The sequence below is a fragment of the Ovis aries genome, chromosome 3 (genome assembly GCF_016772045.2).
Source record: "Ovis aries strain OAR_USU_Benz2616 breed Rambouillet chromosome 3, ARS-UI_Ramb_v3.0, whole genome shotgun sequence".
Lineage (NCBI taxonomy): Eukaryota > Metazoa > Chordata > Mammalia > Artiodactyla > Bovidae > Ovis > Ovis aries.
In genome coordinates this window covers 45,500,184-45,525,103 of record NC_056056.1, presented here as the reverse complement: position 1 = coordinate 45,525,103, position 24,920 = coordinate 45,500,184, and the positions used below count along the sequence as shown (strand labels likewise).

General features: G+C 38.7%; 1 protein-coding gene across 24 annotated transcripts in view; it reads left to right on the top strand.

The window, feature by feature from the left end:
• Positions 1-24,920, top strand: part of EHBP1 (EH domain binding protein 1) — a 356,949-nt gene that overhangs the window by 39,623 nt on the left and 292,406 nt on the right. For all 24 annotated transcript variants that reach the window (XM_060412059.1, XM_060412056.1, XM_060412046.1 and 21 more), the window contains exon 3: positions 22,034-22,091. In XM_060412059.1, the coding sequence (XP_060268042.1) occupies positions 22,034-22,091 (58 nt within the window). The remainder of the gene's footprint in view (positions 1-22,033; positions 22,092-24,920) is intronic.

The window sequence follows — 24,920 nt, the reverse complement described above, 5'->3', positions numbered from 1 at the left end:
CCAGACCACCTAACCTGCCTCTTGAGAAACCTGTATGCAGGTCAGGAAGCAACAGTTCAAACTGGACATGGAACAACAGACTAGTTCCAAATGGGAAAAGGAGGATGTCAAGGCTGTATATTGTCACCCTGCTTATTTAACTTATATGTAGAGTACATCATGAGAAACCCTGGACTGGAAGAAGCACAAGCTGGAATCAAGACTGCCGGGAGAAATATCAATAACCTCAGATATGCAGATGACACCACCCTTATGGCAGAAAGTGAAGAGGAGCTAAAAAGCCTCTTGATGAAAGTGAAAGAGGAGAGCAAAAAAGTTGGCTTAAAACGAAGATCATGGCATCTGGTCCCATCACTTCATGGGAAGTAGATGGGGAAACAGTGGAAACAGTGTCAGACTTTATGTTTTGGGGCTCCAAAATCACTGGAGATGGTGATTGCAGCCATGAAATTAAAAGACGCTTACTCCTTGGAAGAAAAGTTATGACCAACCTAGATAGTATACTCAAAAGCAGAGACATTACTTTGCCGACTAAGGTCCGTCTAGTCAAGGCTATGGTTTTTTCACTGGTCATGTATGGATGTGAGAGTTGGATTGTGAAGAAGGCTGAGTGCGGAAGAATCGATGCTTTTGAAGTGTGGTGTTGGAGAAGACTCTTGAGAGTTCCTTGGACTGCAAGGAGATCCAACCAGTCCATTCTGAAGGAGATCAACCCTAGGATTTCTTTGGAAGGAATGATGCTGAAGCTGAAGCTCCAGTACTTTGGCCACCTCATGCCAAGAGTTGACTCATTGGAAAAGACTCTGATGCTGGGAGGGATTGGGGGCAGGAGGAGAAGGGGACGACAGAGGATGAGATGGCTGGATGGCATCAGGGACTCGATGGACGTGAGTCTGAGTGAACTCCGGGAGATGGTGATGGGCAGGGAGGCCTGGCGTGCTGCGATTCATGGGGTCGCAAATAGTCGGACATGACTGAGTGACTGAACTGAACTTACTTTGCCAACAAAGGTCCGTCTAGTCAAGACTGTGGGTTTTCCAATAGTCATGTATAGATCTAAGAATTGGAGTATAAAGAAAGCTGAGCACCAAAGAATTGATGCTTTTGAAGTATGGTGTTGGAGAAGACTTTTGAGAGTCCCTTGGACTGCAAGGAGATCCAACCGGTCCATCCTAAAGGAAATCAGTCCTGGGTGTTCATTGGAAGGACTGATGCTGAATCTGAAACTCCAGTCCTTTGGCCACGTGATGCGAAGACCTGACTCATTTGAAAAGACCCTCATGCTGGGAAAGGTTGAAGACAAGAGGAGACAGAGACAATAGAGGATGAGGTGGTTGGATGGCATCACCGATTCAATGGACATGAGTTTGATAAACTCTGGGAGTTGGTGATGGATAGGGAAGCCTGGCATGCTGCAGTCCATGGGGTCGGAAAGAGTCGGACATGACTGAGTGACTGGACTGAACTGAAAAGATCAAATAAGATGAGAATCTACCCGCCCCTCCGCAAAACTCCCAACTTATTACATTTCGAAACAGGGAAGACACTCAGGAGGAAAAGCACAGGCCATGTTTTGGAACAGTGACTGGAATAGGTTTTGGAACAATGAACTATCTTATTTATTTGTAGCATATAATGTTGGAAATTAGACGAGAAGATTGATGGAGGTCAAATGGAGAAAGACTTTAAGTGGGTTTGAATTTTATTCTTTAGGCAGCAGTAACATATAAAAAGGATAATGAAGCAATAATTCTGTGAAGTACAGTGTCTTTTATCTCGTTTGTATTTGAAAAATTGAATTTCCTTCTTGGTAAGTGAGGTGCATGTAAGGTAGGTCATTAGTAACAGGGGAACTAGTTCTTCCTGGTTGTTGCTAATCTTTGGCTCTAGAAATAGATGCACTTGTATGGGCTATTGGGTATGTGTAACATACTCAACTTCTGGGTGGGACTACAGCTGAAAATAGCAAAGTCCTGTTTTTCTTAGCCATGGCTAGGCTGTATTGATCTGGATTAGTGTGAACTGTGAACCAGACTACTGCTTGAGAGATGTTATTTATGTTCCTGAAAGTCATCAAATGGTGTTATTGTTTTCTGTTTTACTGTACAGCAAAAAATTCTGGGCATTTTCTTCAGCTATGGGACTTTTTATCTGGAAGCTAGCTACTCTTTATGCCTCATTATAAGGTGACCCTGAGCATGCAGTTATTCTCCTTCAAGTCCCTAATCTCCATCACCAACACTTTCCCAATTAGAAAGTTTATTACAAAAAGAATTTTTTTAACCAGGAAGAAATAAGAAATTTGAACAGACCAATCACTAGTAATGAAATTGAAGCAGTAATTAAAAAACTTCCAACAAATAGAGGTCTAGGACCAGACAGCTTCACAGGTGAGCTCTACCAAACATTTAAAGAAAAGTTAATACCTATCCTTCTCAAAATATTCCAAGATATTGAAGAGGAAGGAATGCTTCCAAACTCATTCTATGAGGCCAGAATTTTCCTGAGACCAAAATGAGATGAAGACATTATAAAAAGAAAGAAAATTACAGGCCAGTATTTCTGATGAATATAGATGTAAAAATACTCAATAAAATTACCAGCAAACTTAATTCAACAATACATTAAAAGGAACATACACTGTGATCAAATGGGATTTATTACAAAAATGTAAGGATTCAACACTCACAAAGCAGTCAACAACTACATTAACAAAATGAAGGGTAAAAATAAAATGATCGGCTCAATAAAGAAAAAGCATTTGACAATTCACTGTTCATTTATGATACAAACTCTCAGTAAAATAGGAGAACATAACTAAACAAAATAAAGACCATATATGACATACCCACAGCTAACATCATACTTAAGGTAAAAAGCTGACAGCTTTTCCTTTAAGATCAGGAAAAGACAAGGATGCCCACTCTGACCATTTTTTATTCAACACAGTATTGGTAGTCCTAGCCACAAGAAAGCAGTTAAGAAAAAGAAATAAATTCAGATTAGAAAGGAAGTAAAGCTGTTGTTATTTATAGATGACACAGTACTACACAGAAAACCCTAAAGACTCCACTAAAGCGCTATTAGAACTAATAAATGAACTGTATCCTGCCACTTTACTAAAAAATCAGTATATAGAAATCAGTTGCCTTTCTGTATATACATTAGTAATGAACTGTTGAAAAGAGAAATTAATAGTCATGTTTATTACAACTGCTCATAAAGAATAAAATACCTAGGAATAAATATAACCAAAAAGATGAAAGACTTATACTCTGAAAACTATAGGACATTGATGAAAGAAATTGAATACAACAACATTTGATGAAAGAGATTGAATACTGTGCTCATGGATTAGAAGATTTAATATTGTTTAAATGTCTGTCTTACACAAGGAAATCTGCAGATTTAATACCATTCCTATCAAAATATAAATAGCATTTTTCACAGAACTGGAAAAAATGGTCCTAAAATATGTATGGAACTGCAAAAGACCCCAAATAGCCAAAAAGAACCTTGAAGAAGGACAAAGTTAGAGGTATCACATTCCCTGGTTTCAAACGAAATTACAGAATTATAGTAATCAAAACTGTGCTGGCATAAAAAGAGACACATAGACCAAGGAAACAAAATAGAGAACACAGAAGTAAACCCATGTTTATATGGTTAATTAATTTATGACAATGAAGCCAGTAATTTACAGTAGAATAAAAGAGAGTCTCTTCCACCAATGGTTTTTGGGAAAACTAGACAGCTACATGTGAGAGAAGGACCTTGAACCATTTTCTTATACCATTTACAAAAATAAACTCAAAATGGATTAAGGACTTAAATGTAAGGCTTGAAAACGTAAAAATCCTAGAAGAAAACATAGGCAGTATGTGCTTTGATGTCAGTCTTAGCAGTATAATTTTGGATAAATCTCAAGCCAAGGCAACAAAAGCAAAAATAAACAAATGGGACTATAGCAACTAAAAAACTTTTGCACAGTGAAGGAAACTGTCCATATAATGAAAAGGCAGTGTACTGAATAGGAAAAGATATTTGTCAATGATATATCTGATAGGAGTTCATATCCAGAAATTATAAAGAACTCCTATGAGTCAGCTTCAAAAAAACAGTCTGATTTAAAAATGGGTAGGGGACCTCAATAGTCATTTTCTAAGAAAAATATACAAATGGTCAACAGACACATGAAAAGATGCTCAAGATTAGTAATCATCACATAAATACAAATCAGAACCACAAAAAATATCACCTTGCTACTGTCAGAATGGCTGTTATCAAAAGTCAGCAAATGGGACTTCCCTGGTGGCCCAGTGGCTGTGACTCCTCACTCCTAATGCAGGGTTCGCTCGACCTGACCCCAGGTTCGATCTCTGGTCAGGGAACTAGATCACATATGCTGCAACTAAGACCCAGCGCAGCCAAATGAAGAAAGAAATATTTTTTGTAAAGTCAACAAGTAACAAATGTTGGTGGGGATGTAGAGAAAAGGGAACCCTTATGCACCGTTGGTGGAATGTAGAGAAAACAAGAATACTACTTTAAAAAGATTTATTCACCTATGTGTTCATTGCAGCATTATATTCAAGAGCCATGATATGAAAATAACCTAAGTGTCCATCAGTAGGTGAATGGATAAAGAAATTGAGACACATGTGTCTGTCACATATGTGTATGTGAATATCAGTCATAAAAAGGAATGGCATCTTGCCATTTGTGACAACGTGGAGAGACCAAGAGAGTATTACGCTAACTGAAAGTCAGAAGGAGAAATACAAATGCCAAATGATTTCACCTGTGTGTGGAATTTAAAAAACAAAACAAAACATGGTTTTGAGGCTCATCCATGTTATAATGTGTCAGTATGTTACTCATTTTTGTGGTCAAATAATAGCCCATTGCATGAGTATACATTTTATCTGTTCATCAGTTGGTGGACATTTGAGTTTTTTCCATTTTTAGGCTATTATGGATAATGCTGCTATGAACAGTTATGTACAAGTTTTGGTATATATACCTAAGAGTGAAATCAGTGGATCATATGATAACTCTGTGTTTAACTTTTAACTTTATATTTATTTTATTTTTTCTGTTTTTAAAAATTTAGTTGCTGTACAATATTATATGTTACATGTGTACAGCACAGTGATTCATAATATTTAAAGGTTATACTCCATTTATAAGAGGGACTAAAGAGCCTCTTGAGGAAAGTGAAAGAGTAGAGTGAAAAAGCTGGCTTAAAACTCAACATTCAAAAAACTAAGGTCATGGCATCTAGTCCCATCACTTCATGGTAAGTAGATGGGGAAACAATGGAAATAGTGACAGTCTTTACTTTCTTGGGCTCCAAAATAATTGCAAATGCTGGGCTGCAGCTGTGAAATTAAAAGATGCTTGCTCCTTGGAAGAAAAGCTAGCAAACCTAGACAGCATATTAAAAAGCAGAGATGTTACTTTGCCAACAAAGGTCTGTCTAGTCAAAGCTATGGTTTTTCCAGTCGTCACGTATGGATGTCAGAGTTGGACCGTAAAGAAAGCTGAGTGTGTAAGAATTGATGCTTTTGAACTGTGGTGTTGGAGAAGACTTTTGAGAGTCCCTTGGACAGCAAGGAAATCCAACCAGTCCATCCTAAAGGAAATCAGACGTAAATATTCATTGGAAGGACTGATGCTGAAGCTCCAAAACTTTGGCCACCTGATATGAAGAGCTGACTCATTTGAAAAGACCCCAGTGCTGGGAAAGATTGAAGGCGGGAGGAGAAGGGGATGACAGAGGATGAGATGGTTGGATGGTATCACCAACTCAATGGACATGAGTTTGGGTAAACTCTGGGAGTTGGTGATGGACAGGGAAGCCTGGTGTGCTGCAGTTCATGGAGTTGCGAAGAGTCGGACACGACTGAGCTGAACTGACTGAATTCCATTTATAGTTACTATAAATTATTGGCTGTATTCCCTATGTTATATAGTATATCTTTGTAGCTTATTTTATACCTAATGGTTTGTACCTCTTATTCTCTATCACTATATTGCCCCTCTCCCTTTCCTTCTCCCCATTAGCAGGTTCTTTGTATCTTTGAGTCTGCTTCTTTTTTGTTATATTCACTAGTTTCTTGTGTTTTTTAGATTTCACATATAGATGGTATATAGATTCATGTATAGATGATGAAGCTGAAACTCCAATATTTTGACCATGTAATCTGAAGAACTGACTCATTTTGAAAGACCCTGTTGCTGGGAAAGATTGAAGGCAGGAGGAGAAGGGGATGACAGAGAAAGAGATGGTTGGATGACATCACCAACTCAGTGGACATGACTTTGAGTAGGTTCCAGGAGTTGGTGATGGACAGGGAGGCCTGGCGTGCTGCAGTCCGTGGGGTTGCAAAGAGTCAGACACGACGGAGCGACTCAACTGATACTGATAGATGGCATTGCATAGTATTTATCTTTCTCTGACTTATTTCACTTTTTAGCATAACAGCCTCCAAATCCTACATGTTGCTGCAAATGGCAAAATTTTATTCTTTTTTATGGCTGAGTTGTATCCATTGTATGTATGTGTGGGTGTGTGTGTGTATATGTGTGTGCTAAGCCACTTTAGTTGTGTCTGACTCTGTAATCCCTTGGACTGTAGCCTGCCAGGCTTCTCTGTCCATGGAATCCTCCAGCAAGAATGCCAAATTGGGTTGCTGTTCCCACCTCCAGAGTATCTCCCTGACCTAGGGATTGAACCTGGGTTTCCCACATTGTGGGCAGTTTCTTTACAGATTGAGCCACCAGGGAAGCCCCTGTGTATGTATATATATATATACACATATTTGTGCTATCCATTCATCTGGTGATGGAGATTTAGGTTTCTTCCATATATTGGCAATTGTAAATAATGCTGCTATGAACATTGGGGTGCATGTATCTTTTTGAATTAGTGTTTTTTATTTTTTTCCCCAGATATATATCTAGGAGTGGAATTGCTCTGTCATATTGTAGTTCTGTTTTTAGTTTTTTAAGGACTTCCATATTGTTTTCCACAGGCTGAACCAATTTACTTTCTCACTAGTGGTGTAGGAGGGTTGCCTCTTTTCCACATCCTTGCTAACATTCGTTATTTGTGTTCTTTTTAATAATAGTCATTATTACAGGTGTGAGGTGATATTTCACTGTGATTTTGATTTGCAGTTCCCTGATGATTCCAAGCAGTTCAGTTCAGTCGCTCAGTCGTGTCCCACTCTTTGTGACCCCATGGACTGCAGCACACCAGGCCTCCCTGTCTATCACCAACTCCCAGAGTTCACTCAAACTCACATCAATCGAGTCGGTGATGCCATCCAGCCATCTCATCCTCTGTCGTCCCCTTCTCCTCCTGCCCCCAATCCCTCCCAGCATCAGAGTCTTTTCCAGTGAGTCAACTCTTCGCATGAGGTGGCCAAAGTATTGGAGTTTCAGCTTTAGCATCAGTCCTTCCAAAGAACACCCAGGACTGATCTCCTCTAGGATGGACTAGTTGGATCTCCTTGCAGTCCAAGGGACTCTCAAGAGTCTTCTCCAACACCACAGTTCAAAAGCATGAATTCTTCGGCGCTCAGCTTTCGTCATAGTCCAACTCTCACATCCATACATGACTACTGGAAAAACCGTTGTCTTGACTAGACGGACCTTTGTTTGCAAAGTAATGTCTCTGCTTTTGAATATGGTATCTAGGTTGGTCATAACTTTCCTTCCAGGAAGTAAGCGTCTTGTAATTTCATGGCTGCAGTCACCATCTGCAGTGACTTTGGAGCCCAAAAACATAAAGTCTGACACTGTTTCCACTGTTTCTCCATCTATTTCCCATGAAGTGATGGGACCAGATGCCATGATCTTCATTTTCTGAATGTTGAGCTTTAAGCCAACTTTTTCACTCTTCCCTTTCACTTTCATCAAGAGACCTTTTAGTTCCTCTGCACTTTCTGCCATAAGGGTGGTGTCATCTGCATATCTGAGGTTATTGATATTTCTCCCGGCAATCTTGATTCCAGCTTGTGCTTCTTCCAGCCCAGCGTTTCTCATGATGTACTCTGCATACAAGTTAAATAAGCAGGGTGAAATAATACAGCCTTGACATCCTCCTTTTCCTATTTGGAACCAGTCTGTTGTTCCATGTCCAGTTCTAACTGTTGCTTCCTGACCTGCATACAGATTTCTCAAGATGCAGGTCAGGTGGTCTGGTATTCCCATCTCTTTCAGAATTTTCCACAGTTGTGATCCACACAGTCAAAGGCTTTGGCATATTTAATAAAGCAGAAATAGACGTTTTTCTGGAACTCTCTTGCTTTTTCGATGGTCCAGCAGATGTTGGAGGGCAGACACACTGCATCAGAGGGCAGACACACTGAAACCATAATCACAGAAAACTAGTCAGTCTAATCACAGGGACCACAACCTTGTCTAACTCAATGAAACTAACCATGCCCTTGTTAGTGAGTGATATTGAGCATCTTTTCATGTGCCAGTTGGGTATCTGCATTTCTTCTTTAGAAACATGTCCATTCAGTGCTTCTGTGCATTTTTAATTTATTTTTTAATATTTAGTTATATGAGCAGTTGATATATGTTGGATATTAATCTGTTTTCTCTTATCATTTGCAGATATCTTCTCCCATTCAGTAGGTTGTCTTTTTGATTTCTCCGTGGTTTCATTTGCTGTGTAAAAGCTTCTAAGTTTAATTAGGTCCCATTTATTTATTTTTGCTTTTGTATTTCTTTGCTTTAGATGAATCAAAAAGTTATTGCCGTGATTTTTGTCAGGATTGTTTTGCCTATGTTTTCCTCTAGGAGTTCTGTAATATATGATCTTAAAGTCTTGAATCCATTTTGAGTTTATTTTTGTATATGATGTTATGAGAATGTTCTAATTTTATGCTTTTACATGTAGCTGTCCATGTTCCCCATCACCCCTTGTTGTGGAGACTGTCTTTTCTCCATTGTATGTTCTTGCCTTCTTTGTCATAAATTAACTGAGCTTAAATGTGTGGGTTCATTTCTGGGCTGTCTATCCTTTTCCATATGTTTAACTTTTTGAAGAACTGCCAGTCTGTTTTGCATAGTAGCCTTACTATTTACAATCCCACCAGCATTGAGAAAGGGTTTTGGTTTTATCTTATCTTGAAAGTGAAAGTGAAGTCGCTCAGTTGTGTCCGACTCTTTGCGACCCCATGGGCTGTAGCCTACCAGGCTCCTCTGTCCATGGGACTTTCCAGGCAATAGTCCTGGAGTGGATTGCCATTTCCTTCTCCAGGGGATCTTCCCAAACCAGGGATCAAACCCGGGTCTCCCGCATTGTAGACAGACGCTTTACCGTCTGAGCCACCAGGGAAGTCATATCTTGAAGATAGGATACAAACTTGTTATTGTTTATCTTTTTGATTATAGTCTTCCTGATGGGTATGTCAGGTGATATTTCATTGTTCAACAACATACTTTCAAGATTTTCTTTTAACCTTTTTGATTTTAGAGTTTATCTGCTGGCTTCTTGATATGGTAGGTGAGGATTTAGCTGTCTACCACCTCCTCCCTGAAGCACACTTACCCTTCCCTTTCCTCATCCTTCCTGTTCTCCAGTCAGCTCTGGAAGAGCTAGATCAGATTCATTGTTATGACTTAGTATTGTTTGTGTTGAGCCCTATGGTATTATGATTGCATTTTGTTTCTTTAGATTTTTATTATGTTAAAATTTGACATGATAATTTTTTTTTTTTTGCCCTTTTTTCATTTTGCCCTTCCTCTCATGTATCTATTATTGTTAGTCCCACAGTCGTGTCCAACTCTTTGTGACCTCATGGACTGTAGCCCTCCAGGTTCCTTTGTCCATGGAATTCTCCAGGCAAGAATACCTGAATTGGTTGCCACTTCCTACTCCAGGGGATCTTCCTGACCCAGGGATCAAGCCTGGGTCTCCCAAATTGCAGGCAGATTCTTTACCATCTCAGCCACCGGGAAGCCTCCATATCTATAATTATTATTTCAAATTTTTTCTGTCCATCTATCAATATTCCTCTCAAAACACTTAAGCATTGGTGACTCATCAGTTCCTTTTTCTCCTGGAGCCCTCCAATGTCCTGGCCCACTTTGGAATGGTGTCTTTCTAGGGCTGTAGCATAGATGACATCTTGCAGCCTCTTCTCATAGTCCTCTTGGGGAATTAGACTTTTAACTTCTGAAAAGTGAAGGTGAAGTCGCTCAGTCATGTCCAACTCTTTGAGACCCCATGGACTGAGGAGCCTACCAATTTTCCAGGCAAGAGTACTGGAGTGGGTTGCTATTTCCTTCTCCAGGGAATCTTCCCAACCCAGAGATCAAACCCGGGTCTCCTGCATTGCAGGCAGACGCTTTACCATCTGAGCCATTGGGGCAGTCCTTTTAACCTCTGGGTGGTTCTAAATTTTTTGTCTTTTCTCTCCCACTTAACATCTCTGTTATTTATTCTAGATCTGGAAGATTTCCTCAATTTTATCTTAAGTCTTCAACTTTTACTTTGCTAAATGAAAAAGGAACACATAATTTTCAGATTTCTATTCTTTAAATATTCTTTTTATATTTTATATATTTCATGAGTACAGTATCTTTTATATTTCTAAAGGTATTCATGTAATGTCTTCAGTTTCTTTCAAGTTTCTTTTTTCTCTCTTTTAGCCCCTTGCCTTTTAGAAACTTTCTTCAGATGATCCTTTGTTTGTTCACATTTAAGAGGGAGTCTGTGCAAAGCTATTTGAAAGCTCTGTGCGTATACATGGGATGATTTCCAACATTATCTGACAGTTTGCTGAGAGACAGGCCCTGAACTAAGTACTTTATTTACCTTATCTTAACAGATCTTTGCATTGGTCCTGTGAGGTTCTAATTTCATAAATGAGGAATGTCTTGAGGCTTAGATGGTACAACTCAAAGGAGGGATACCCAGATCTGTCTGCCTTCATATGATTTTTTTTAATCTATAATATTCTGTTTCCCTTGAATACCAGGAAAACTCTTGAGAACCTTCAAGTCAAGTAGAAACAAGACAGGCAAAAGTGATCATCCAAACACAAAACTGCAGCAATTACAGAAGTATGTTAAGAAGAAATGGTGAATATGATTATTTAGGAGGGTTGGGACCATTGTCTGAGTGATGTGCCCCTTTTTTCCCCCCTGCTAAGCTCTTTTTCAGAGAACCAGGTACATAACTTGGAGATATTAATATTTCTGTAAGTGACATGTGAGGCTTGTTTAAGCAGGATGGAAAGAAAGAAGTAGTAAGTAACATGCTGTATTAAAGGAATCATCATAGGTGATTTTGTAAAACAAGAAAGTAGGAAGTATTATTTGGGAAGAGCAGCATTACACACATGATAGAGCAGTGAATGATTATAATGCTATTTTTCTCAAATATCTTGATATTGAAAATTATAAACCGATTACCCTGTTGAATAGCACACAAAAATTATATATATATACATTTGTGTGTTTTTTGGTGTCCTCTCAAAAAGTACACTTAGCTCAAGTATGTCAGACTGTACTTCCTCAGTTTGATGGTACTGTTCCTAAATATTGACACTTAGGTTTTAGAATCCCTGTCAGCAGAAGTCCATATGCATCACCAATTAAATATTTTTAATCATAAGCAATCACTCTGTGAAAATATTTTAAAGATGGTAGGAAGATGCCACGTACAATTTTTTAGGAATATTTTTGAGTAGCAGATTTGTATCTCTTATTATTAGAACTGTCTTCATTTTTGCAGAAAAGAACTACATCCTGTGTATGGGTACTGGGTTTTATAGAATTTTTTTCCTATTGAATTAATTATTACAGCTTGCTAAATAACTCTTGGGAAGTAAGCATAAAGGAGTATAATTAACTGGAGCTACAGCAGTGATAGGACAATAGGAGGCAGATGTACCTACTGAAGGATAAAAATAATTACTTGAGAAATAGTTAAGTTAGAGTATTTCTGTGATAAGACAATTTTCCTCCTTTTGTTTAAATATTCGCAGCACTCCACCATGAAATGTTCAGTTATAGCTAAGAGCCCTTCGCCTAAAAGGAATAACCTTGTTATTTAGTGAAGTGGCTATTCATAGTAACATCAGGGTTAAAATATTGAGCTCTCTTTTTCTCGTTATAAGTATATCCTGGATTCTTTGATGAGAGGAATATGTTATACTTTCTGTGTTCTAAAGACTTACGATTCCTTATTTTTAATTTAGGAAAACCTCAAAGGAATAATTATTAGCTACTAAGGTCTGAGGTATAACTGTCATTTATCTTTGGAAACATGGATTTCATTTATATATGAAAACCAGTAGGACATAAAAAGGTTAAATTTGGTCTTAGCTCTTTACAATGTAAATTTCTACAAGATAGCAACTTTTTATTATTTATGTGTGTCTTTTGAATTTTCTGTACTGTTGAGGACTTACTGTAGCAGTTCAGTTCAGTTGCTCAGTCGTGTCCGACTCTGCGACCCCATGAATTGCAGCACTCCAGGCCTCCCTGTCCATCACCAACTCCCGGAGTTCACTCAAACTCACATCAATCGAGTCAGTGATGCTATCCAGCCATCTCATCCTCTGTCGTCCCCGTCTCCTCCTGCCCCCAATCCCTCCAAGCATCAGTCTTTTCCAATGAGTCAACTCTTCGCATGAGGTGGCCAAAGTACTGGAGTTTCAGCTTCAACATCAGTCTTTCCAAAGAACACCCAGGGCTGATCTCCTTTAGAATGGACTGATTGGATTTTCTTGCTGTTCAAGGGACTCTCAAGAGTCTTCTCCAACACCACAGTTCAAAAGCATCAATTCTTTGGCGCTCAGCTTTCTTCACAGTCCAACTGTCACATTCATACATGACCACTGGAAAAACCATAGCCTTGACTAGATGGACCTTTGTTGGCAAAGTAATGTCTCTGCTTTTAAATATGGTATCTAGGTTGGTCATAACTTTCCTTCCAAGGAGTAAGTGTCTTTTAATTTCATGGCTGCAGTCACCATCTGCAGTGATTTTGGAGCCCCCAAAAATAAAGTCTGACACTGTTTTCACTGTTTCTCCATCTATTTCCCATGAAGTGATGGGACCAGATGCCATGATCTTCGTTTTCTGAATGTTGAGCTTTAAGCCACCTTTTTCACTCTCCTCTTTCACTTTCATCAAGAGGCTTTTTAGCTCCTCTTCACTTTCTGCCATAAGGGTGGTGTCATCTGCATATCTGAGGTTATTGATATTTCTCCCGGCAATCTTGATTCCAGCTTGTGCTTCTTCCAGTCCAGCGTTTCTCATGATGTACTCTGCGTATAAGTTAATTAAGCAGGGTGACAGTATACAGCCTTGACGTACTCCTTTTCCTATTTGGAACCAGTCTGTTGTTCCATGTCCAGTTCTAACTGTTGCTTCCTGACCTGCATATAGGTTCCAAGTGGTTTGACATAAAAGTTCGTTTCTTTCTCACTTTTCAGTCTAGAGAAGGTTGATTGGCCTTCCACATGGTCATTCAGTGCCCATGCAACATTTATCTTACGGCTCTGCTTTCCTCTGCATTCTGGAGTCCTCTCCATTCAGCTGGTGTGGAGAATGCATACTCATTTATTAACTGAAGAAAATGGCAACCCACTCCATGCCACAAATTCTTTACCCCACTCCTTTTTCATTTCATTTTAAAACATGAAATATTTAACCAGTTTGAGTCATTTAAACAGTCCCTGAACTATATAGTGTTAGAACTAACAAGTTGTAGTGCAGTCTCTTCATTTGATAAATTAGAGAATAGGCTCAGAGAAATTGGAGAGATATTCCTAAGAACACTAAATGCCATATCTAGGAAAAATAAGTTTCCCTATCTCCAGGGTAGTATTTATTCTTTCTCTGTGCTGTGTTGTTTTTGATGAACCTTCTTTTACAAATTCACATCTCCAAAAGTAATACAAATTGTTTGCCCAGATTTCTTTCCTTTACCATCCTCCTAAGATACTTATCCTAGAGAAAGGGGGATTTTATTATAATTGATGTAGAATAGAATTTTGTGTTTAGTCACTCAATCGTATCCAACTCTTTGCAGCCTCATGGACTGTAGCCTGTTAGGCTTTTCTGTTCATGGAATTTTCCACGCAAGAATACTGGAGTGGGTTGCCTTTTCTTATTCCAGGGGATCTTCCCAACCCAGGGATTGAACTGATGTCTCTTGTGTCTCCTACATTGACAGGCAGGTTCCTTACCACTAGTGATCTGAAAAGCATTTGTCATGTTGTTATTATTGGGTCTTATAGTGGAGCACCATATTGACTTTGCAGCTTCAAGGAAGAATGCCTGGGATTGGAGAGGCAAAGGAGAGTAGGATATCAGAGTCAAGTAGGGTGTATTTCAAAATTTTGCCTACAGCCAGCTCGGATCTTGAGGAACATTTATGATAACTTCAAGAATACACCTCCTTCACTTAAAATGACTTGGAAAACAGATTGATTCAGCTGAGAGCTCTTTAAATTCAATGAAATTTGGAATATTAATTTGTTTAATTCTGTCTGTTGATACTTAATTGCAAACTTAAAAGTGTTATTTTATTTTAAATAACTTCCCCCCACATTTAAATAATTCTCTAGCATGAAGTAATATAAGTTCATTGCAGAAAATACAGAAAAGTATATTCTTAAAATGACATGTAATTTTAGTTCCTAATAATAACCACAGGTATCATTTTGAGACATTTCTTCCTGGTGTCCTCTTTTGTTACATGGTATAGGACAGAAATATAAATATTTATTGAATAAATTTGACATGATATCCCAAGCATTGCCCTATGCTTGTAACGTTCTTAGAAAATATTTTTACCAGCTCTGTAATATTCTAGTAGACAGATGTACTGTGATTAGTCGCTCATCTTTTGTTGGACTTTAAAATGTTGTAAATTATGTTTTTGTTTGTTCTTTACAAATTCTTAATTAGGCAATCTCAGCAGTTGGGCAGGTTTTTTTTCGTCAGTGTACATATTTGCTGAGATATTTCTAAATGGATCCTTCTTTGTATAAGGTCTTTCTGTCTCCTAGTACTTCCCCAAGGTTGTGCCTACAGTTAGGTGGTTGGCTTAATGTTTGTGTCTCCACTAGCCTGTGGGCTTCCCTGATAGCTCAATTGGTAAAGAATCCACCTGTGATGCAGGAGACCCCGGTTTGATTTCGGGTCGGGAAGATCTGCTGGAGAAGGGATAGGCTATCCACTCCAGTATTCTTGTGCTTCCCTTGTGGCTCAGCTGGTAAAAAGTCTGCCTGCAGTGTGGGAGACCTGGGTTTGGTTCCTGGGTTGGGAAGATCCCCTAGAGAAGGGAAAGGCGACCCACTCCAATATTCTGGCCTGGAGAATTCCATGGACTGTATAGTGCTTGGGACTGCAAAGAGCTGGACATGACTGAGTGACTTTCACACACCACTAAGACTGTAAGCTTCCAGAGGAGCAAGGCTTGTCTTCCTTTGCCTTTGTATCTCCACTGCTCAGCACAGTGCCAGGAATGTAATAAGCATTCAGTAAAATACTTGTTAATGCTTGTTGTGATTCTGAAAAGTGATGAGACTGGTTTTCATGTGATGGTTTTGGAATTTTTCTCACAGCTTTTTCAGTCTTACCTCACATAAGTGACACACATGAGAATGGAAAATAATCAGTTCAGTTCAGTCTCGTCCGACTCTCTACGACCCCGTGAATCGCAGCACGCCAGGCCTTCCTGTCCATCACCAACTCCCGGAGTTCACTCAGACTCACGTCCATCGAGTCAGTGATGCCATCCAGCCATCTCATCCTCTGTCGTCCCCTTCTCCTGCCCCCAATCCCTCCCAGCATCAGAGTCTTTTCCAGTGAGTCAGCTCTTCTCATGAGATGGCCAAACCTACTGGAGCTTCAGCTTCAGCATCATTCCTTCCAAAGAAATCCCAGGACTGATCTTCAGAATGGACTGGTTGGATCTCCTTGCAGTCCAAGGGACTCTCAGGAGTCTTCTCCAAACCACAGTTCAAAGGCATCAATTCTTTGGCGCTCAGCTTTCTTCACAGTCCAACTCTCACATCCATACATGACCACTGGAAATACCATAGCATTGACTAGATGCACCTTTGTTGGCAAAGTAATGTCTCTGCTTCTAAATGTGCTATCTAGGTTGGTCATAACTACTGGAGTCTAAATTTAAGACAGGAATGTTTTTCTTTAAATTTACTTGGATACACAGTGTTATAGATCACTAGTGGCAAAGAGGGGGGCCCACAACTTGCAGACAAAAGAAAGATACAGTTTATTGCTTTATAAACTGGTTCATTGTAGCTCTGATATCTTTTCCTTCTTCCACTTCTATTTTCTTACTGTTCTTCCTCCTCTCCAGAAGTTAGCATCAGAATCATAGTGTTGAGATTAAGTCTTGCCACCTTCAGATTGAACTTGTTGCTTTTTAAGGATTTTGAGGGTATGATAGAAGATAAATTTTTATTTTATTGTTTATTCATTCATTTACTTTTTGGCCATGCCGCACGGTATGTGGGATCTTAGTTCCCTGCCCAAGGATTGAACCCACACCCCCTTCAGTGGAAGCGCAAAGTCTTAACCACTGGACTACCAGGGAAATCCCTTTTTAAAAAATTTAAATTCATGTAGTTTGGCTTTATTTATTCTTTATAGGCTCCTCTACATTGATTGAGTTGAGATAATTTATCAGTATATGTTTATCAAGAATGTGGTATTCCAGGAAGCTAAGGTTAAGCCATAGAAACAGATAGGAGTAAATCAATAAAAGTCACACATTTTGAGGTTTCATGTGGAGAAGGATATACATGAATATAAGAGAAATGTAGCCCTGGAAGTTTGGGAAAAGGGAACATGGGGAAGAGAGCAAAACCTTGAGTAACTGGAATTTAGCCACAGTTTTCTTGCCGTTTGTATGGATATATAGCTACTTTTTGAAATGATAATTAAGTACAATTATTATGAGGCACAGATCTTCAGTGTCTTTATTCCTCAAATTTTGATGCATTTCATCTTGAGAGGGACAAAAAGGACATTTTATTAAAGGAAAACCTCTCTTAGAGAATCAGTAACCTGTGTAATATAATTTCCAGAAAGATAACATTCCTTATTTTTAAATGTAAAGCTTTATCCCTTGAGGAAGCCCACCAGAGGCTTCAAATTTTGCAGTAGAACTCATAGGCAATGTGTCTGTGTGTACATATTATGTGTGTGTATATAAAATATTCATATGTGTAAATACCTATATATGAATATATGCATGTGTGTTTATATGTCTGTATATGTATCATGTGCAGGGCTACCTGGTCACTTAGGGAATGGGGTAGAAATTTTAAATATTTGACTGTTGAATTCTCTCTAAAACAGGGCTATATCAGGTTGTCCTGACTTTACGGATAGAAAGTTGTATAATTATAGTTTCTCTGGTAGTTGGATAAAACTCTCACAGTTGCTGTATCCCTGGCCTCTTGTGAGCACATAAGTTAATATTTAATGGTTCTTTTCTAGTACAGCATAGATGCTTAAAATATTAATTGTGGTCAACCAGTTGTGTGGTCAACCAGTTGTGTGGTTTGGAGAAGGAAATGGCAACCCACTCCAGTGTTCTTGCCTGGAGAATCCCAGGGACGGGGGAGCCTGGTGGGCTGCCGTCTATGGGGTCGCACAGAGTTGGACACGACTGAAGCGACTTAGCAGCAGCAGTTGTGTGGTTATTGGTATTCTTCTGTAAGAACAGTAACTCACAGCACAGCTCTTTATTTTAAACATTCTGTGTTACTTTGTCCCTGGTAATGTAAAGGGGAGCTGATTTCTAGTGTGTGTGTGTGTTGTTCAGTCATCTCTGACTCTTTGTGTCCCAGTGGATTGTAGCCCACCAGGCTACTCTGTCCATGGAATTCTCCAGGCAAGAATACTGGAGTGGGTTGCCATTCCCTTCTCCAGGGGAGATTTCTAGTGAAGACATTTTAAAAATAGGATATAACTTGGAATCACAAAAAAGTATATTAATCTCTGGGGGCATTCTCAAACAAGTAACTTATGTTCTATTTACATTCTTGGGATTTCAGGCATGTAGGTTAGGATACCACCCTTCCTGACTTTCTTATTTTACAGTAAGAGGCTTCCATATTCTGAAACATGAGATCAGAATGGGTGGAGGAGAGGAAGGTGCTGAGAGGCCAGGTTGGGAGGAGGCAGCAAGCAGTGCAGGTAGCACTAGGATGATATCGGGAAGGGAGGCCACCCTTGTTGCCATCACAGCGTCACAGTGCCTCACTATTTCAAATCAGGAGTGTGGGGATTGCTTACCACTCTCCTTGCAGAAGAATGGTTTTTGACCTTAGCTGGACATAACACTCAACTGAAATTTTTAAAAGTCGGCATACCAGGCCTAACATTTAAATGTGATTCTCTAGTGGTGGAACCTAGATATCAATATTTTAAAAAAGCTTCCCAAGAGGTTCCAATGTGCATCCAAGGTGAAGATGCCTGCAAAGCTCAAATAAGCTGCACCTTCTCTCATTTAGTAGTGGATGTACATAGAGCCTCAGCTTTGTACCAGATTCTTATTAGTTGCTGCTGCTGCTGCTAAGTCGCTTCAGTCGTGTCCGACTCTGTGTGACCCCATAGACGGTAGCCCACCAGGCTCCCCTGTCCCTGGGATTCTCCAGGCAAGAACACTGGAGTGGGTTGCCATTGCCTTCTCCAATGCATGAAAGTGAAAAGTGAAAGTGAAGTTGCTCAGTCGTGTCCGACCCTTAGCGACCCCATAGACTGCAGCCTACCAGGCTCCTCTGTCCATGGGATTTTCCAGGCAAGAGTATTGGAGTGGGGTGCCATTGCCTCCTCCATATTAGTTGCTAGTAATAGAAAAATAAATAAGATATGGTTGATAAAGGAACACAATCTAGTGGAGAAGATAGAAATAATAACAAATAATGTAATAGAAAGCATGAAGTGAAAAAGAGAAAACTGTTAGTCACTCAGTTGTGTCCAACTCTTTGCAACCCCTTGGACTGTAGTGTACTAGCCTCCTCTGTCATTGGAATTCTCCAGGCAAGAATATTGGAGTGGGTTGTTGTACGGTTGTTCATTCGCTCAGCCATGTCCAACTCTTTGAGACCCCACGGACTGCAGCACACCAGGCTTCTCTGTCCTTCCCTATCTCTTGGAATTTGCTCAAATTCATGTCCGTCAAATCAGTGATGTTATCTAACCATCCGTCCATGCTGCCCCCTTCTTTGCCCTCACTCTTTCCTAGCTTCAGGGTCTTTTCCAATGAGTTGGTTCTTCACATCAGATGGCCAAAGTATTGGAGTTTCAGCTTCAGCATTAGTCCTTCCCAATGAATATTCAAGGTTGATTTCCTTTAGGATTGACTGGTTTGATCTTCTCCCTGTCCAGGGGACTCTCAAGAGACTTTTCTAGCACCACAATTCGAAGGCATCTGTTCTTTGGTACTGAGCCTTTTTTATGGTCCAACTCTCACATCTGTACATGACTACTGGAAAAACCATAGCTTTGACTATATGGACCTTTGTTGGCAAGGTGATGTCTCTGCTTTTTAATATGCTGTCTAGGTTTGCTATAGCTTTTCTTCCAAGAAGCAAACATCTTTTAATTTCCTGGCTGTAGTGACTGTCCACAGTGATTTTGGAGCCCAAGAGAATAGATTGTCACTATTTCCATTTTTTCCTCATCTATTTGCCATGAAGTGATGGGACCGATGCTATGAGCTTAGTTTTTTGAATGTTGAGTTTTAAGCTAGCTTTTTCACTCTTCCCTTTCACCCTCATCAAGAAGCTCTTTAGTTCCTGCCCTTAGAGTGATATCATCAGCTTATGATTTTGAATTACTGGAGTGTGTAGCCATTCCCGTCTCCAGGAGAATCTTCCCAACCCAGGAATTGAACCTTGGTTTCCTGCATTGCAGGCAGGTTCTTTACCATCTGAGCCACCAGGGAAGCCCATAATACAGGGCATATAGCATATTAAAATAGAGATGTTTAGTGTTATGTAAATACAGGTAGAAGAGGCAATTAACTTTGCCTGAGGTTGAGGATATGGGTTAAAGTGGGAATGAAATGAGAAATGGTCAGGTTTTTATAGAGATGAATTAAGCATTTATCAGATAGAAAAGGAGAGAAAAGAGGAGGTTAAAGAAAAAAAGATTTTAAACATGAAAAGATGGGAAGAGATTGAATAAATGTTCAGGGATTGGTTGGAAAACAAGATGCCTTTGAGGTATTTGTAGGTTTTGCAGCTGGAAAATGAGAGTCAGGTGATGAGGTGCCTTATAAACCACAGTCAGGAATATGGATTCTGTCTTGCATGATGTGATGTCAAAGGGTCAAGTATATACAGGGACTAAGTAGATCATCTGAAGAATGAAGCTGGTCAGGTGGAAAGAAGTTGATAGTGTTGGAGGCTTTAGTAATCTGGATACCATGGAACTTGTTTGAAGGCATGTAAGTAGAAATTTTAAAAGATATTTATTTTTTTAGGTTGAGCTAGGTCTTCATTGTGGCATGCATGTGGGTTCTAGTTCCCTCATCGGGGACTGAACCTGAGCCCTTTGCATTGGAAGCATGGAGTCTCACCCACTGGACCACCAGGGAAGTCCCAAGAAATGTTTTCTAAAGTTTAAGCTTAAAATAAGGGAACTCTATTTAGGTCAAATCTGTCAAATTCAACTTTCAAGTGCCAGTTTGTTGTACCTTCAGTATAAGAGCCCTATTAGAATAGTAAAAAAAAAAAAAAAAAAATGTTTGACTTTTGTAGTAATTCTAAAGTAGTATTGCAGAAGTATAATTAAAAGTTGAGGTTGGGCTGGAAATATGGAGATAAGAACATAGTGGAAAGATTACTGTAGTAATCTTGGTAAAGTGTTCCAGCAAGCCACCAGTGCTTTCAAACAAGGTAGCTTAACTGTTTGGATACTCAGTCCCTTTACTGTTAAGCTGCCAGCATTGATCCATACCCTCTGCCCAGCTCTATTATCATGTTGCTATATGTACCCCACCACCCATCTCCATGTCTTTGTCCTATTCTGTTTCTCTCTGTGTTAAACACGTTTTGTTTCTCCGTTGGTTCATATCCTTAGATAAACACTCTGATGTTCCATGGAAACTTTCTTCTATTTCATCTGTAACTTAGAATTTCCGCATCTGGCTGCTGCTCCCAGCATCTCAGGTTGGAAAGACCTATATTTCAGTCTTGTTTCTGCCAGAGCTTTTGATGAGTGTTTTTTTAACTTTTCCAGAATGGTTGTGGTGGTGTAGTTGCTCAGTCATGTCCAACTCTTTGCTACCCCATGGACTCTAGCCCACCAGGCTACTCTGTCCATGGGATTTCTCAGGCAAGCATACTGGAGTGGGTTGCCATTTCCTTAAACTGGGGGATCTTCCCAACGATGAAACCCTCATCTCCTGCGTTGTAGGCAGTCTCTTGCATTGCAGGCAGATTCTTTACCATTGTGCCACTAGGGAAACCCAGTGTACCCTGGGCTTCTTGTCAGAATGTACTTGCCTATTTTTCAGTATTGTATTATATTCTTGAAGATAGTTGAGATGATTGATTATAAAAAGGTTTTGAAAATCATAAGCATTGTTCATAAGATATAGATATGCTAAAGTAGTATAAACCACAGATTTAAATTATTTTGGAAATATTATTTTTATGCTTATTTTCTCTAAAGTGATAATGTGTTGGAAATATAGTTTTAGGTGAGAGATATGTAGGTGCTTTTCTTTTTAAAATAGTCTAAGTATTTTATTTTACTTGATTTGTGCCAATGAATTTACTTGGTAAAGTATTTTTAGAAAAACATGTGGATGAAATATTAGTCATTTAAATTAGATCATGTCTATATTCTGCATTTACTATATGTGAGTAATTTATAGGGCTTTATTGTTAGTGTAACCACTCCATGTAATCTAAAGCAGGTGACATTTTTGTTCTTTTAAAGGTGCTAAAACTAAATTTTATTGATTTAAGATAAATTTTACTCAATCTTTCTTGTTTGGCAGGCAACCAGATAAGCTGGTGGTAGTTTGGACAAGAAGAAGCCGAAGGAAGTCTTCCAAGGTTTGTCTGTTCTCTAAATTTCTTACCCAAATGTTGAATGTAACTTCTGGTCTAATTATTAAGCTTATCTGGCCCCAGTGAAGAATATTTTAAAATGTTTTTTGACATTTTGGGTTATTCTTATAATCTGCTTTACTAAAATGATTGATTAGGTACTATATGTAATCTTGGTATTATAGTTCTAGACAGGAGCCAGATACCTGAGTTTTGATTTTGGATTTGGTGGCCTTAAATAACATAATAGTTATTTAACATCTCTGTGCTAGAATATCATGAACTAATGGGTAAATAAAGATCACTTAAAATTATATCTAGAATTACTTTATTCAGCTTCTAAGAAGATGGAGTTAGGGCACACATAATTAATGATGAGTTATCTGAGTCCATTTGCTAGATTACAGAAGAGAAGAAGTTGGATTTTTCAGAGGTTTTAATCTTTTGTTCTTATGGCTTTGTGGGGGAGTGGAGCAGAATTTTTAAATGTTCAATAACAATTTTAGATATTTTTAAAATTCCAGTCTACAGACAAGTAAGATTGAACATGTGTTTATAGGCACACAGTAATTACAAGCATGTTTACTGACTGTGATATATGTAAAGAAAAAATTCATTTATTTTACCTGAAATTAAATTTTAATTAAATTTCAGAGTTAAAAAATTTGTGAATACTGGTAATTAATTTTTTTCTTTGCTGAGTATTATTCTATCATGTGAATATATTGCACTTTGATTATACATCTGTTGATGAAAGTATGGCTTGTTTCCAGTGAGTATTCTGAATACTCACTATTGTGACTAAATTTCTTTTAAACATTACTGTGCAAGTATTTCGGAGAAGGCGATGGCACCCCACTCCAGTACTCTTGCCTGGAATATCGCATGGATGGAGGAGCTTGGTGGGCTGCAGTCCATGGGGTCACAAAGAGTCGGACACGACTGAGCAACTTGACTTTCACTTTTCACTTTCATGCATTGGAGAAGGCAATGGCAACCCACTCCAGTGTTCTTGCCTGGAGAATCCCAGGGACAGGGGAGCCTGATGGGCTGCCATCTGTGGAATTGCACTGAGTCAGACACGACTGAAGCGACTTAGCAGCAGCAGTACAAGTATTTTGGGGGACAAATATTTTCTCTTGCACAGACAACTAGTAGTAGGATCACTGGGCAATAGGGTAGGTACATTTTTAACTTTCAGCATACCCCCGCAGCAATAGAGGAAAGGTCCAGTTGCTTCACCTAATGAATAGCATCTTCTTCAAAGCATATATATGTAGTTTGGAGACAGGGTATTTTGGATCTGTAATATTTTCTTATCTATTTACGTATGAGAAAGGATTCTGAAAATAGGCTTAGGGTCATCTATCAGTTTTTCTGAATGGGTCTTAAGCTTTTATGGAAAGGAACACATTAGGTCATCCAGTAAGTATGATAGTGGAATCTGACTATTAACTATAAACATTAGACCCTAAATGTTTTTTGCTGTCAACAGAAAGTGATTTCCCTCTTGTAGTAACTAGATACTAATTGTTTTCTTAAAACATTATGAAACATAATGAAATGCTTTAGATTAAAAGTCGATTCAGAATATTCATAGTTGAAATTAAGTATACTTTTAATTTAATTGCATTTTCAAAGCCAGATAACTTTTAGGTCCAGATTCTTTTTTACATCATATTAAATTTTGATCGAATCTAAATGGTGAAATGCAAACATATGAAGTACAGGTTGATTTTTCACAGAATACAATATTTTCCAGAAGGAACTATTTCTTATTGGACTTATTTTCCAGTTGTGATGCTTCTAATATTTCAGATCCCTTCTGGATATTTTAGAATCATTGTATATTTCTCTTGAAACATTATAGATGTACTTTTGAAAAGTTATGAGAACTCACAATGTATTAAGCTTATTATTGTTGTTATTTAGTCACTCTAGTGATGTCCAGCTCTTTGGGACCCCATGGACTGTAGCTCCACAGGTTCCTCTGTCCATGGGATTTCCCAGGCAAGAGCACTAAAGTGGTTTGCCATTTCCTTCTCCAGGGGATCTTCCTGACCCAGGGATTAAACTCGAGTCTCCTGCACTGCAGGTGGATTCTTTACCACTGAGCCATCAGGGAAGCCCATATGCTATAGTAAGCTTGCAGGATTCCCTGATGGCTCAGTGGTAAAGAATCTGCCTGAAATTTACATAATATATATTCATGTATGTGTGAAATGCTGTTTTATACATTGTATACAACAGCTGAATAAGGGTGTAAAAAGCAGTTCCAGAAGCTATAAAAGAAGTGATTATGATATTATGTGAAAATTAAACAAATTACTTTTTAGAAAAACTTCGAGGAGCTTGAGATCTATGGCATTTTGGAATTCTTTAAAAAAAAAAAAAAAAAGCTAGCTTGTCCCCAGCTATTGTTTTTTAAAATTAACTATCAGTTATATTAAATCCAAAGAGTAGAACCATTGTTTTCATCTGAAACACTCTTCTGTTTCTGACATTTTTCTTTTGAAATACACATTATTTTCTGCTAAGTCCCATTGAAATCACTTACAGGGAAAATAGATCTCTACAACCATTCGGCAGAAAATAGTCTGGTTTTTACTTTTAGGTTTGTTTCTGAAAAGAGTTTGAACTACACAGTAATTCATTCTTTTTGGTCTTGTGTATAACTTATTATTTATCTTGCCTGTTTCTGAATATATCTACCTTTTAAAAATTATTTTACTGAAGTATGATTGGTTATCTACCTTTTTTATATTGGTGGATTGAAACTTATATCTGATACCCAGATAACAGATTAGACAGTAAAATGATAAGGCACATTGCCTT